Genomic DNA, 12691 nt, shown 5'->3' with positions numbered 1-12691 from the left:
CCCTCTTTGGTTAACAGCACTTATCCAAAAACATAAAGATAAAATGTCATGCTTGGCCTTGCCGTCCTCGGTCAAATATTCACTCTGCAGAGAGCAGGCCTGAAGCCTGACACTAGAAAGTTTACTAAATCAGTTTTACTCAAATGGGTACAAGCCTGACCAGCCACGTAGATCCCTGACATGGAGAAACGAAGGTGGTACAGAAGACAACCCTTCTTGAAGTTATGTCTGTGTGTCTGTGCATCTGTGTGTCTCTGTTTGTGCTTGTGTGTGCACATATGTGCCTGTGTAGTGTGTAAAGAAGAACTGAGCAATAATATCCCACCAGTCTGGGGAGATGGCTCAGTGGATAAAGTGTTCACAGTACAAGTGTGTGGCCCTGAGTTCGGATCCCCAGAATCCACATAAAAGCCTGTAATCCCCATAGGTCCTCATGCTACAATATAGGAGGAAAGACCAGAGAATCCCCAGAAGTGTGAAGGCCAGCTCGCCTATGGCTGGGAGCAACCAACAAGCAGAGATACAAGGTGGAAAGTGAGGATGAACACCCTGGGTTGTCCTCTGACCATCACACATACAGGCCCACCCTTGCAGACAATAACACATGTATACACACACATATACACACCCCATAACATTCACAATTCAAATGATAAAATAGCCAGGGGCTGGTGGCATACATCTTTAATCCCAGCACTCGGAAGGCAGAGACAGGCAGATCTCTATGAGTTCAAGGCCAGCCTGGTCTACATGGCTACACAGAGAAACCCTGTCTTGAATAAATAAAATAATAACCTACCAATTATATCCAAATGGTAGTTTATTTTAACTAAATAAGTAAGTATGCGAAAAGTCCTCAGAACAATACCTGCTTATTAACAGTTTCTTTAAATGCTTGCTGACATTATAATGTCTGGGGCCTTTGCAGAGGCCAATGCACACAGAAGGCCAATTCACTCTATATTTCAAATAATCCTGCCCCCAAACACAGTTAGACAATGAACCACGTTATTCAGAAAGCTCTCTGTGACTCTTCCTACCAAAGCAAACCTGCATCTATTTAATTCTTGAGACAAACGAAGACACATGGTGAGGCAAAGCATCATGGGTAGAAGGGGATGGGGTATATGTCTACCAGAAGCTGATTCCTGAAAAATGAGTCAGCTAAAACTGTGACGAGTGCATGTGCTGCTGTGGAGTTTGCCTTCAAAAGGACCAGAACGTTAAATGGCAAGGAAGGTACACGGGAAATACAGATTGCTCCTCCCACTAACTCGTAGACACTGCATTTGCTATTCTCCAAACATGTAGTGAAGGTAAGGTACAGGGTACAGCATGATCATCCTTCTCTGCCACAGGGGCCTTTTCCTTCACAGTGGTGTGACAGACAGTACATGTCTACAGCACACTGTCCAAGTCTGCATCACAGACAAACCCGAATTCAATCTCCATTTCTACGCAGGAAGCTGCCATTTCCTACGCAGAGACACTAACACTCCCTAAAAAGGAAACGAAAGCAAAGGTGCTGTGGCAGCTTCAAAACAGGGTCTGAAGAAGGACAGTGTCCAGTGATGTTCATTACTGTCCTATGGAACCTATTTCTAAATCCATCAAAACATCTTCTTTTTCTAGAAATTGCTATGACCACACTTACATTTATGTATCTTCTTCTTTCCTCCAAGAACATTTCATAGTCATTAATTATGATATGTTACAAAGTGGATGCCTACTATCCAAGAAAACTCAACTAATATGAGGAGGGAATGTGAAATCAAAACAATGTAGAAGGTCTTGTGTCTCTGAACACTGCACTGCCTACTCTTAGAGACAGCTGTCTTCTGACTCTAAAGTTTCGGACGTTTAGCGTAAGAACAACTCTCTAAGCAGACACCACTCTTGCAGGGTGTGCTGTTTAACTGAACAACTCTCTAAGCAGAGACCACTCTTGCAGGGTGTGCTGTTTAACTCCGGTCACCAAGGCCATGGTAAAGACTCGATCAGTAAAGACAGTGAAAGAAGCAATCGATGCTTGTAGTCTGGGGTCAGGAACAGCAAGGTCCATAGTAACATGGAATTTTCTTCTTGTTCCTCATGACTCTGCATGCAAGAGTACATGGTATTCCCTTTAATTTACCAAGGAACTGAGCTTTACAAATGTACAGAGACAACAAGCCCAAGTGTTCTTCAGTGTTCTCACCGACCCGGGCATTTTAGAGACCACAGCAGTCCTTCCAGACTTAGGAAACCATGGCCCTGTTTATGCATGATGCTATTACGAATATTATTACAGATTATTCTAACTATGTAAGGGTCTATCAAACTTGATACTGCAAACATCCTGTTCACGCTAATGAGGCCCAGCGCAGTAAAAACACCATTCAGTTACAGTTGGTTTATTACACTGCCCAATGAGAAGAAAGAAAAAAGGTCACTATTTACCATGATAATGCTAACATCATAAATGCAAACAACTGAATTTTCTCGTGAATGTAGACGTTCTCACCTAATTGTAGATTTAAAATTCCAGTACATGCAACCATGGGAGCGTTTAAAAGCCAGAGAGTAATATTTACTTAACCAATCTATTAAAATTTTCAGTATATTTCTTATACACGTGGACATGGGTATAAAACATCAGGAGTTACATTTAAGCCAAATGCAACACAGAACTTTCAAAAATCAGTCAAAATAACTAAATGCTACAATGTAAGAAAAAATGGCTGTGTAAACAAGGAGTTGGGGCTAGGCACTACAGCCTGTGTGCTTGGTGTCCCTTAAATCTCTCTGATTTCTGTACAAAAAGGGGTCACGTCAATTTCAGAAAAGCAAAAATATAGTAAGGTTTACATTGGGGTCACTATTAATACTAGAGCACTTGAGGGTGTTTATAAGAGAAAACATTCTGTGTGATATCCCAATAGATAGTCCCACACATGAAGCTCCACCATGTTATACATGACCACTTCACAGACATGCCTCTCTATCCCCCCTCACCATTGCTTCATAGCACACAATACATACATGTATCTCTGGTCATAGAAAAACCTCACAACAGAGCAGGGGCCCTGGGAAGCAGATCCTGATTTAAGTAAAGGAAACAGTAGCATGCCCGTGGGTCTTGGTCTAAGATCTTGGGAATCAAAGGGGTCACTGAAATTTCAGCACTCCCATAAAACCTCTTTGCTATGAGACAGTTTGTTATGAAGAAGGATGGCAAGGGAAGATCAAAACTCGTATCACTAAATCTATCAAGCTGTCCTCATCTGTGGGTTATATTTAAAGGGCAATGTAATCCTGATTTATTGCCAAGGCAGATGTTAATTATGCATAACTTCTAGTCAAAAAATAAGTCATACTACATATAGTGTGGGAACAATCACCCCTGCCCACACTCAAAGAATGGACTTGGAGACTTGTAGGGCAGTGGGGTTAAATGTCCCACAGTGGTCTTTCAAGATCAGGTGACTGGTGAGCAGGGACAGCCAAGACTACTACAGCAAATGTTCTAGCCCTTAGTGTGAAGGCCCTTCCTCTGACTCCCCAATGGCTGAGTAGTAACAGGTGTATGATCTTTCCGAACACCATCTAACCTTCATTATTTCCTTACAAGAAACTCCTTTTGCTCACTCCCCCACTTACGCCTACAGTTTTCAACAGAGACTTACCTACCAGTTCACCCTTCACCAAATATCCTGTTTGCTTGGGGACCCTCCAGATGCATGGACTTTGTCACAGCAGCAAGCCATTCGGCAAGTTTGGCTGCCAGTAATTTTCCACTCTGAACTCAAATTTCTAGTTTGAATTAGGTAGGTAGGAGGCTTCTACAAGCAAGTACTGGCTGTTAGGGCAAGGGCTCATGGCTGCCTGCTTATCTGTAACGTGTAAGCCTAAGCCCACCTAAGGCATTTTTGTCTTGGAAAAGGACCATCATGTATTTTTATTCCCAAACATATGTCCATTACACATTATAGCATGTATTCACATGCACACTATACTGTACTCATAAAATGTCACAGATCGGGGAAAATAACATGTACATTTTTATTTTTAAAACAGCATTAAATAATGTTGAATTCCAGTTAACTCATCATATAAAATCAGATCTAGTGAATGGCCATTGGACATTTGAGGTGTCTTTCGATCCCTCAATTCATAAATCAGAAAGTTGGAATTAGAAGAGATCCTGTAATGTGGGAGGGTCCTGTGTAGCATGGGTCACTGTAACTCCTGACTCTGGAGTCCTGCCTGCCATCTAATATCCTCTCCGGTGGATCTATGATATGCCCATGCATTACCGTTCTCGCTGACAGCCTGTTGCCTTGGAAATATTTCATTATTTCAGTTTTTCCATTTGTAGGACCCTTGGCCTTGTAATATGAAGGCCATCCTATTTCATATTTTCGATTATCATTTAAGCAATCTTGTGGAGCTATTTATATATATAAGCAAGTGTTAGACAACACATATCATCATTCATCACTGTTTAAGCTAGCGAAGTAGGGATGCCTTAAGAAAAGTGCCCTCCACCACCTCTACCTTTTAATGCCTTGCAAACCAGCATGGGCAAAGCACATGCTTGACACTTCTCTCTAATTTTCTTGGTTATAGGTCCATAGAGCGGAACAACTCTGTGGCAGTGCTCTATAATTTGCAGCCTATTAGAGTTTAAAAGAAAAATCAAACAAGTGCATTATACACAAGGTTTTCAACTTATTCTTTCAAGCTCTCGAGCCCACACTCTCGGTATGCATGATTCAGAGACTTTTAAGGAATGCTAAACTGTCACTAAAGACATTACCAAGAACAAGCTTCTCTGTACCCGATTGTACAGAAAGAAACTTTGCACACTATGACATGCGGACACTCGATAAATTTGTCGGGCAATACAAATGATATCTTTCCTTTAGTTTGGACGGTGGGCATATCTGAAAAGCAGGTTAAGTGCCCCTAAACAGCTGTGTGGGATCAGAAAGTTGGGAACCACTCTTTGAATAAATGGAACAAAAAACTTAGAACAAGTCCATCAACATATCTGTGTCCAGCTGTTACGGCAGAGATATACCAGTTACCAGCCAATTCCAGGCACAAAGTCCAAACCACAGTGGGATGACTAACTTAGGCAAAAGAAGGCTCTATGAGAAACAACTTCCTTTTAAACAAACCATCTGACTTCTCATTTCTCATTACAAAATAAAAACAACTCATACATGCGACTTTTACACTTGAAAGTGTTAAGAGCATTTAAAGTCCTGGTAACAGAGTGAATCCTTGGGGTATAAAACAACTGTCTGGATAATGGGCCAAGTTCGTGGTTACTACTGTTTCAAACAGTTGATAACTCCCTCCTTCCTCTCGCCTATAACGCAGCCCCTGTCTCCTACCCACTTATTACTCCTCCTTCTCCCTATAGGTTACAGTTTCTTAGATCCAACCTTTAAAATGACAGCATCCAAGCTGAACAAGACGCTATTAAAGGACATTAAATTAAATACAGTATATCCTCCTACAACTTCAATCAGAATTTCAGACCAAGTGTTATTTAGTTCAGCTCTCAAGTGGAGCAGAATAACAAATCGCACACTTTGATTTACCTTCCTCGAATGCCAAATGGAGGCAGGTGATAAAGAACGCACTCATGCACAGGCTATGAAGTTTCCCCTAGAAATTAATTCCATCTTCAAGATTCCTATCTCAGAGAAATTCCCAAAATGGCACACAAATAGGCCTCTGCTAGAGAGATTACTGGGCATCCAAGTAAATGCATTTACTACCAGCAGGAAAGGGGAGGGAGCAGCTAGGAGGAAAGGAAGGGAGGAAGGAAGGGAGGGGGAGAAGGAGAAGGGCAGGGGAAAAGCCATGGCGAGGCATGGGGAATGGGGTCACTTGTAAATTGATTGCAAAGTATTTATCACCCTGTTGAATAAAAGTCACCATTCAAAGCTTAGTACAATGCTCTGAAAATAGATTTATCTACAAGAGTAAAATATTCAAGATATGAATTCTCCATGAGACACAAATATTAAGAACTAGATGTTCATTTTCATCTATCTTCAGATGTCTGATTTTCTAGTTTGAAAGTAACCGTTAATGTGTGTAGTATTTAACATCTTTTAAAACTTGATGACATATGACCCGTTCTCTAGTACATGCTTCCCACGGAATTATCTAAGACTATGCATCTACTTTTAAAAGCTGTTCCCTTAATCCTGACCATTGTGCTTGCTGTCTTTTTTAATATGGTGATAATGCATTCCCAAACAGAAAAGAACGACTAAGACCAAAGGTTTTTAAATGAACGGTTGTCTGCGTGTCTCCCCATCTTTGCTTTATACATTAAAGCTCTGCTGTATCAAAAATAAAACTACCCATGTGATAACTAACTCTTGCATCCAAGCACTTCTCTCAGCTTTTCAAGTTCTCCTAAGCCTGTAAGGAAAGTAACCGCTTGCTGGGCGTGTGTGTGTGTGTGTGTGTGTGTGTGTGTGTGTGTGTGTGTGTAACTCAACTGTATTTGTTTTCTTCTTGAATCAACGGGTAGCATTTCATACTTCCTACTGAGCCTTTCCTCTTGGAGACAGAAAGAGATATTCACTTTGCTCAAACCGATATGCTATACGCAATTAATGTCATTAACGCTGTCAATTAATAGCAAATAGGCTTCTAAACAAAGTAGGCTGGATGGACAGCGGGAGGGAAGCACACTGGAGCTGGGGGGCGGGGTTCAGTCACTCGGAAGCCTAACAATGCTGTTCACGTAGGATGGTTAGGGATGTTTTGTACACAAACTCCCTCTCCCTTTGGCTCTAGTAGTTTAACTAACTTCAGACAGACATGCTCCACTGAGCCCCTTGCCAGGATATGCAATTCTCACCAGGAACTTTTTCAAACACAGATTCCCCAAACAGTAACTAACCAGGTGGAGAGGCTCAGACCACTGACACGTTTTGGATCTCTTGCTGTTTGTTTGCTCATTTACACTTAAGGGGTTTCTTCTTCCTTTTTCTTACTCTGTTATTATTATTTTTTTTTTCCTGGAGAGGGGGTGGAGAGAAGGGGAGGGCAAGAGCGGAGGGCAGAGTCGGGGACCCACAAGTTGCCCGGCCCAGGGCAGCGGCGGCGGTGGGAGGCGGCGCGCCTGGCTGAGCCCGCCCGGCCTAGCAGCTCTCGGAGACGGCCCCTCGAGCCCTGCGCTCCGCTCCCGCCCCGGCCTCCTCCCCCTCCCCTCCCCCTCCCCTCCCCCTCCCCAGCTCAGTCCCTTCCTCGAGAGCAGCTGCGGCGGGACCTGCGGCGGCCGGGGATCCCCGGCCCCCACCCACCCACCCTCCCTCCCTCCCTCCCTCCCGCCGCGGCTCCCAGCACACACAGCGCCTTCTCTTTGGGGTTTGTTTGTCTTTTTTTTTTTTTTTTTTAATCTTTTTCCCCCTCTCTTTCTTTTGCTTTTTTTTTCCTCCTTTTTTTTTTTTTTTTTTTTTCTGCCATCAGCGAGTCACTCCATTCGCCGAGCTCAGGAGGTGCGACTGCTCGCCGCCCGCCGCCGCCAGAGCCCGCTCGCTGCCGCAGCCGCGGCGGGCGGACAATGCGCGGGGGAACCCGGCAGCGCAGCCCCCCGCCCCCGGGACCGCGGGCCGGGCCCCGAGGCGGGCTGCGGAGGGAGCGAGCCCGCCACCCCGGCCGGCGGCGGGAGCAGGGCGCGGGCGGCAGGTTCAATAAACAGAAAAGTGTTACCGTTCTCGCCTGGAAGGATCCTGCTGAAAGCTGGGCTTGGTGGGCGCCATCTTCCTGCAATTTTTTTTCCTCTCTTACTTTTTGCCTCGCTCCCCCCCTCTCCCGGGGCGGGGGGGGGCGTGGGGAGGGCGGGGGGGGGTGTGCGTGTGCGTGGGCCGGCGGGAGAGAGTGCGGGCGTGCGCGGCGCTCGGGGGGCCCGGCGGGCGGCGGGCGGCGCCGTGGCCGTGGCCGTGGCCGTGGTGGCGGCGGCGGCGGCCGCGCTGCTGAGCCTGGGAGGCTACGGGAAAGTAGTGGGGCCCGAGCGTCGCCGGCGGCCGGACGTCCCCTCGCGCCCGGAGTGCTCCCCGCCGCAGGTCGCCGCCTCCTCGGCCGCCCGAGCCTGGTCCTCCCCTTGCTCGCCCGCCGCCGCCGCCGCCGCCGCCGCCGTCCATGCGCTGCACAGCGCCCGCGGCCCGGGCCGCCCCGGCTCCCGAGACATGCCCGGCGCGGAGACAGGCGGCCGGCGCGGGCGGCGGCGGAGGAGGGGCGGGCGGCGGGGGAGGCGGCCGCGCGGTCCCGCGGGCAACCCGGCCAGGGCCTCCGGGTGCTCGGGGCCGGCGCGCGACCGCAAGCGCCCTCGCCGCAGCCACCGGGGTCGGGCCGCGGGCAGGTGGGGAGCACACCCTCCTGGCAGGCTGGAGGGGGGGAGATCGGGGCGGGGGGGGGGGGGGCGGAGCCTAAGAGTGGAGGGACCCGGAGGGGGAGGACACGCAGGGGGTTCCCAGCTTGACCACTGGGAAAGTATTTCTGGGCATTTTCCAGCTGCTTTGCTCGAGAGCTCGCTCTCTCCGCCTGCAAGCAGATACACACCCCCTTCCCCTTCCCCCCCCCCTTTTCTTCTCTTCTCTCTCTCTCTCTCTCTCTCTCTCTCCCCCCCCGTGTCTCTCTGTCTCTGTTCTCTCTATGTCTCTCCCCCCTCTTTCCCTCTCCCCCCCCTTTCCCTTCCTCCCTCCCTCTGTGCGCCTCTCTCTCTCTCTCTCTCTCTCTCCCTCTCTCCCTCCCTCCCTCCCTCCCTCCCTCTCTCTCATTTGGGGACTGGGAAGCTTGGCTGCTGGCGCAACAACGCCACTCAGTTGCAGTTTCAAACACTTCCCTTCTCTAGAGGATTTCAGCCTGCAGAAAAGGAGAGAGTAGGGATTAGAATGCCAAGAGAGTGGGCTGGACCGTCTTCAGGGGGCAGTGGGAATAAAAGCGTGAGTGATGGGTCTTGAGCTGGCCAAGGCCAGCAGGCCCAACAGCCCTGTGCCTCTGAGCAAGGATGGAGGACCTGCACCTTGTGACTCTGGCGCCCTCAGCCAGGAGCCAGAGCTGGAACATCTGCATTTTTCCACACGCACGTACAGATATGCTGACCCCAGGGCTCGCAGGCCAATCCCCATGCCTTGAGATGCGGATACATACAAATGCCATTGCAGAGCCAGATCCTGGTACCTGGGGCTGGATTGCTGGCCTCTGAAATCTAGTCCAGTCACCTTCCCATTAAACTGCCCAGCGAGGCCTAGAGAAATAGCGACTCAGTGCAGAGCCAGCTGGAATCCTACTACCTGGAGAGACCCTGGGCAAAGCATTTGTCCACTGTGCCTCAACTGAACGAGGGCAGCTCTTTTTGCAGTCAAGGGCCGGTTCTGCATTAGGCATTCAAGAGAGACACCCAAGACAGCTAGCTCCCCGTTGAAAAAATGAAAGGGTCTGATGGGATTTTAAGTGAAGCCTTGCCTTCTGTTTTAAAGTTGGAGAGGGCGTGCTCAATAGGTGTCCCCTTTGGTGCGACCCTTCCAGTAAAGTAGGGAAGGGATTCAGAACCTCCACTGAATACCCAAGTGTATGGTCGTAGAGGTGCGACATTTTCATGATGTGGAATACTCTTTGGAGTAGTCGTTAGTACACTCTACAGGTAGGAAATAGAGAATGGTTGGGAAATGAATTGGGTCAGTGATGAGTGTCACCTACAAGACAAATGGGGGCTAGCAAAGAAGAGGGAGAGTTAGCCAGTTGGAAGTTCTCGCTCCAGGAGAGACAGTCTAGAGCAGTTCTGCCCAGGGATGCCAAATAAGAGAAGCTTATGTTCTCTCAACAGTGAAAACACTGCTTGAAAACCCACCCCTGCAACCACCACCCCATCAGACTCCCAAAAGTACTTTAAGATTTTTAATGACGTGTCACAATTCACTTTAGCAAAGGGGAAAAAAAAGTCCAGGTCTCCAGGTGGGAATGAAGGACTGAAGGCTACCTCTCAGAGCCCTGAAGCCTGTGCTAGTGAACTAAGAAAGGAGTCTCCTAGTTTAAACCTTTCCTCCGACACCTGCCAATATCTTCTTGCCCAACTCTTCTGCCCCCACATTAACTAAAATTAAAGAGGGTAACAGGTGTCACAAGAGCCGAGGAACAAAACCAAAGGAAACTTGAAGGTCACTACCTACCACCTTCCTTCTGTCAGTATGAGAGAGTAGTTAAATGGAAGGCAGGAAGAATGCACGGCAAAGAGAAAGTTCAGAACTCTTTTTCAAAGCTTGTCTTTAGAAGAGCAATAGGATTGGGGTCTAACAAGTGGTCTGAGTCCCCACCGGAAGTGTGAAAGGGAAGTCTTGAGGCAGGCACTTGGGGGGGGGACACTGCCCTTCGGTGTCCCTGACTTGAAGGAAGATGAACCCCAAGATCATCCCTTTCTGAAGGACAATGCCAATGCTGAGAGAGAGAGAGAGAGAGAGAGAGAGAGAGACCCTAAAAGCCTTCAAGACAGCTCCTTATGCCCAATTTACATCTTCGAGGTCAGCTCCAGTTCCTGGAGGTCCCTGGAATTGTCCAAAGGCCATGTGACATTTCTGACCCTGGACCCTCTTCTTCACAAACCACACTATTGTCACTCTTGCCTGCACTTCCTAGTGAAAGTGACCGCCAGATTCCATTGTCATTTAAATGTTTATTATAAACGACAAAAAATAAATAAATAAAACATACCTGAACCATGAAAAGGAAAAATTGGATTCTTTACTGGTGTTCTACATCTGGAAGATGCCCAGATCTATTTTTATTAAAGGTTCTTGTAATCACTGGAGTAAAACAAGTCTAAAATAATTTAAGAAAGAAAAAAAAAAGCCTTTGACAAAGATTAGCCCCCCCTTTGAGTTATTTTCAATGACTTCTTTTTTAAACTTTTGACGATAAGCAGAGCATGTAATGAAGTCTTCTACAGAATATTTGCAACGACATGAACTTGGAATATACTGTGTTAGGCAAAATCTGGTCACTGGGCCATTGGTTAGAAGGCACAAAATATAGCAATGACAGATTACTGTAACCTTTACAGTTTAAATACTGTTGTTTCAAACCAAAGGTTCTCAAATCAATGAAGTTTCAAATATGAGGTAAAGGGGGAATTTGAATTATGCATTGTGTATATTTAAGTTAAATGCCATTGGCAAATCTCTCAGATGTTTAATCTGTACAATCTGGGAAACACAAATATTTAATTTCACACTCTCATGTGCTCTTTTTTTTTCCTTCCATCTACCATAAAATTGAGCCCCATGAATGGAGAGTTTACCTTTTTGATTACATTGTTGGTTTTTCTCATAGCGATTTTGTAGATCATATTTTCAATAAAATCTTGGAACATCGAAAGTTATCCTTAAGGAAAAACTTCAGGCTTAGAAAGCTGTTGGTGCTAAATTAATTTCTCTTTCTCTCCTAACTGAATCAAAGGTTATTCAGTGTTTCAATGACAATTATTTTTTGACTCTAGAGAATGTCTTTAGAAAAAAAAATGCAAGCAAATTCTACCTTAAAATTTCCTTCTCATCACTGAGTCTAACTTTGGTAAAATTTGCTTCTTAACTTGTATCTCAGAATCTCATCTATTTGCATTATAATGCGTTTAAGATGAATACTTAACAGCGCCTAAGAGATTCGAATTTCACATTGTATTTCCCTGTAGTAACAGGTGACATGATCACACTTTTAGGTAGAATTGCAAGTCTATCGCTGCCCATGAAAATCGTTTCTATCCTATTTGGAAACAAATGATCAATCAACCTCCGATGATCAATTGCTCCCCTGGCTGTCTGTCAGCGCGGATTCGCACCGGCAGAGACAGTGAGAACATTTTGCTGGAAGGGGAGAGGAAGCCCAAACTTTGCAAAAGCATCTAGTGCGGCGTCTCAGACTTCCCTGGAACTCTCTGGCTACTCCGGGCTGAGGCTCTACATTCACGGCCTGGCAGAGGGCAAAGGATGACTTCACTTCGCCAGTGCACTCGAGTGCTTTTCAGTTCGGATTGTGTAATTCCCCCCTTCCCATCTTCTGGATAACACAGGGGCAGGCAAAGTGAGCCCTAACGGTATGCATGTGTGTTCTTAGGCACAAAACAAGAGCAAAGTGAGTCCCACCCCAGGGCCCGGGGCGGAGGCACTATCCCAGCTCGGGCGGGACTACTCACCGCTGCTGGTAGGAGGTGATGCCCTGGACGTTCTGCGGGGTGCCGTTGGCCGCGGCGCCGGCCCTCCCCATGCCCGCGCCGGCCGGTACCCCAGCGGCTGCCCCGCCGGCCGCCGCGGCCGTCACCTGCACGCTGAAATCCGGAAAGATTCGGATCATCGCCGCGGCTTGGAGCCCCAGGCGCGGATGCTCTGGGCTCAGGCTGGCGGGGGCTCGGGCTCGGGTTCGGGCGGCGGCGGCAGCAGCGGCGTGAGCGGCGGCGGCGGCGGCAGCAGCGGAGCCAGGCACCAGCCTGCAATCCCATTAGTGAGCCGCGGCCACTGTGCGCGGCGGAGAGGCGCTTTGATGTGCGCGCAGCGGGCTGAGGTGGAGGGGGGGCGAGGAGGAGGTGCGGGGGGTGTGCGAGGGACTTGCAAACAGCAAAACGTGTCAGGGTGGGGCCTTTTCTCCCTTTTGGGGGGCACTGTTGCTCCCCCTTCTTTCCAGGATGTTG

The 12691-nt window shown here is 47.7% G+C and overlaps 1 protein-coding gene across 6 annotated transcripts in view; it reads right to left on the bottom strand.

The window, feature by feature from the left end:
* Npas3 (neuronal PAS domain protein 3) overlaps positions 1-12430 on the bottom strand; it is an 836969-nt gene extending 824539 nt beyond the window's left edge. For all 6 annotated transcript variants that reach the window (XM_036205811.1, XM_036205806.1, XM_036205807.1 and 3 more), the window contains exon 1: positions 12200-12430. In XM_036205811.1, the coding sequence (XP_036061704.1) occupies positions 12200-12357 (158 nt within the window). In that variant the 5' untranslated portion in view covers positions 12358-12430. The remainder of the gene's footprint in view (positions 1-12199) is intronic.
* Between the last annotated feature and the right edge of the window lie 261 nt (positions 12431-12691).

This window comes from Onychomys torridus, chromosome 14, assembly GCF_903995425.1.
Source record: "Onychomys torridus chromosome 14, mOncTor1.1, whole genome shotgun sequence".
Classification (NCBI taxonomy): Eukaryota; Metazoa; Chordata; class Mammalia; order Rodentia; family Cricetidae; genus Onychomys; species Onychomys torridus.
The sequence above is the reverse complement of the archived record's forward strand: the minus strand, read 5'-3'. Positions and strand labels throughout refer to the sequence as shown.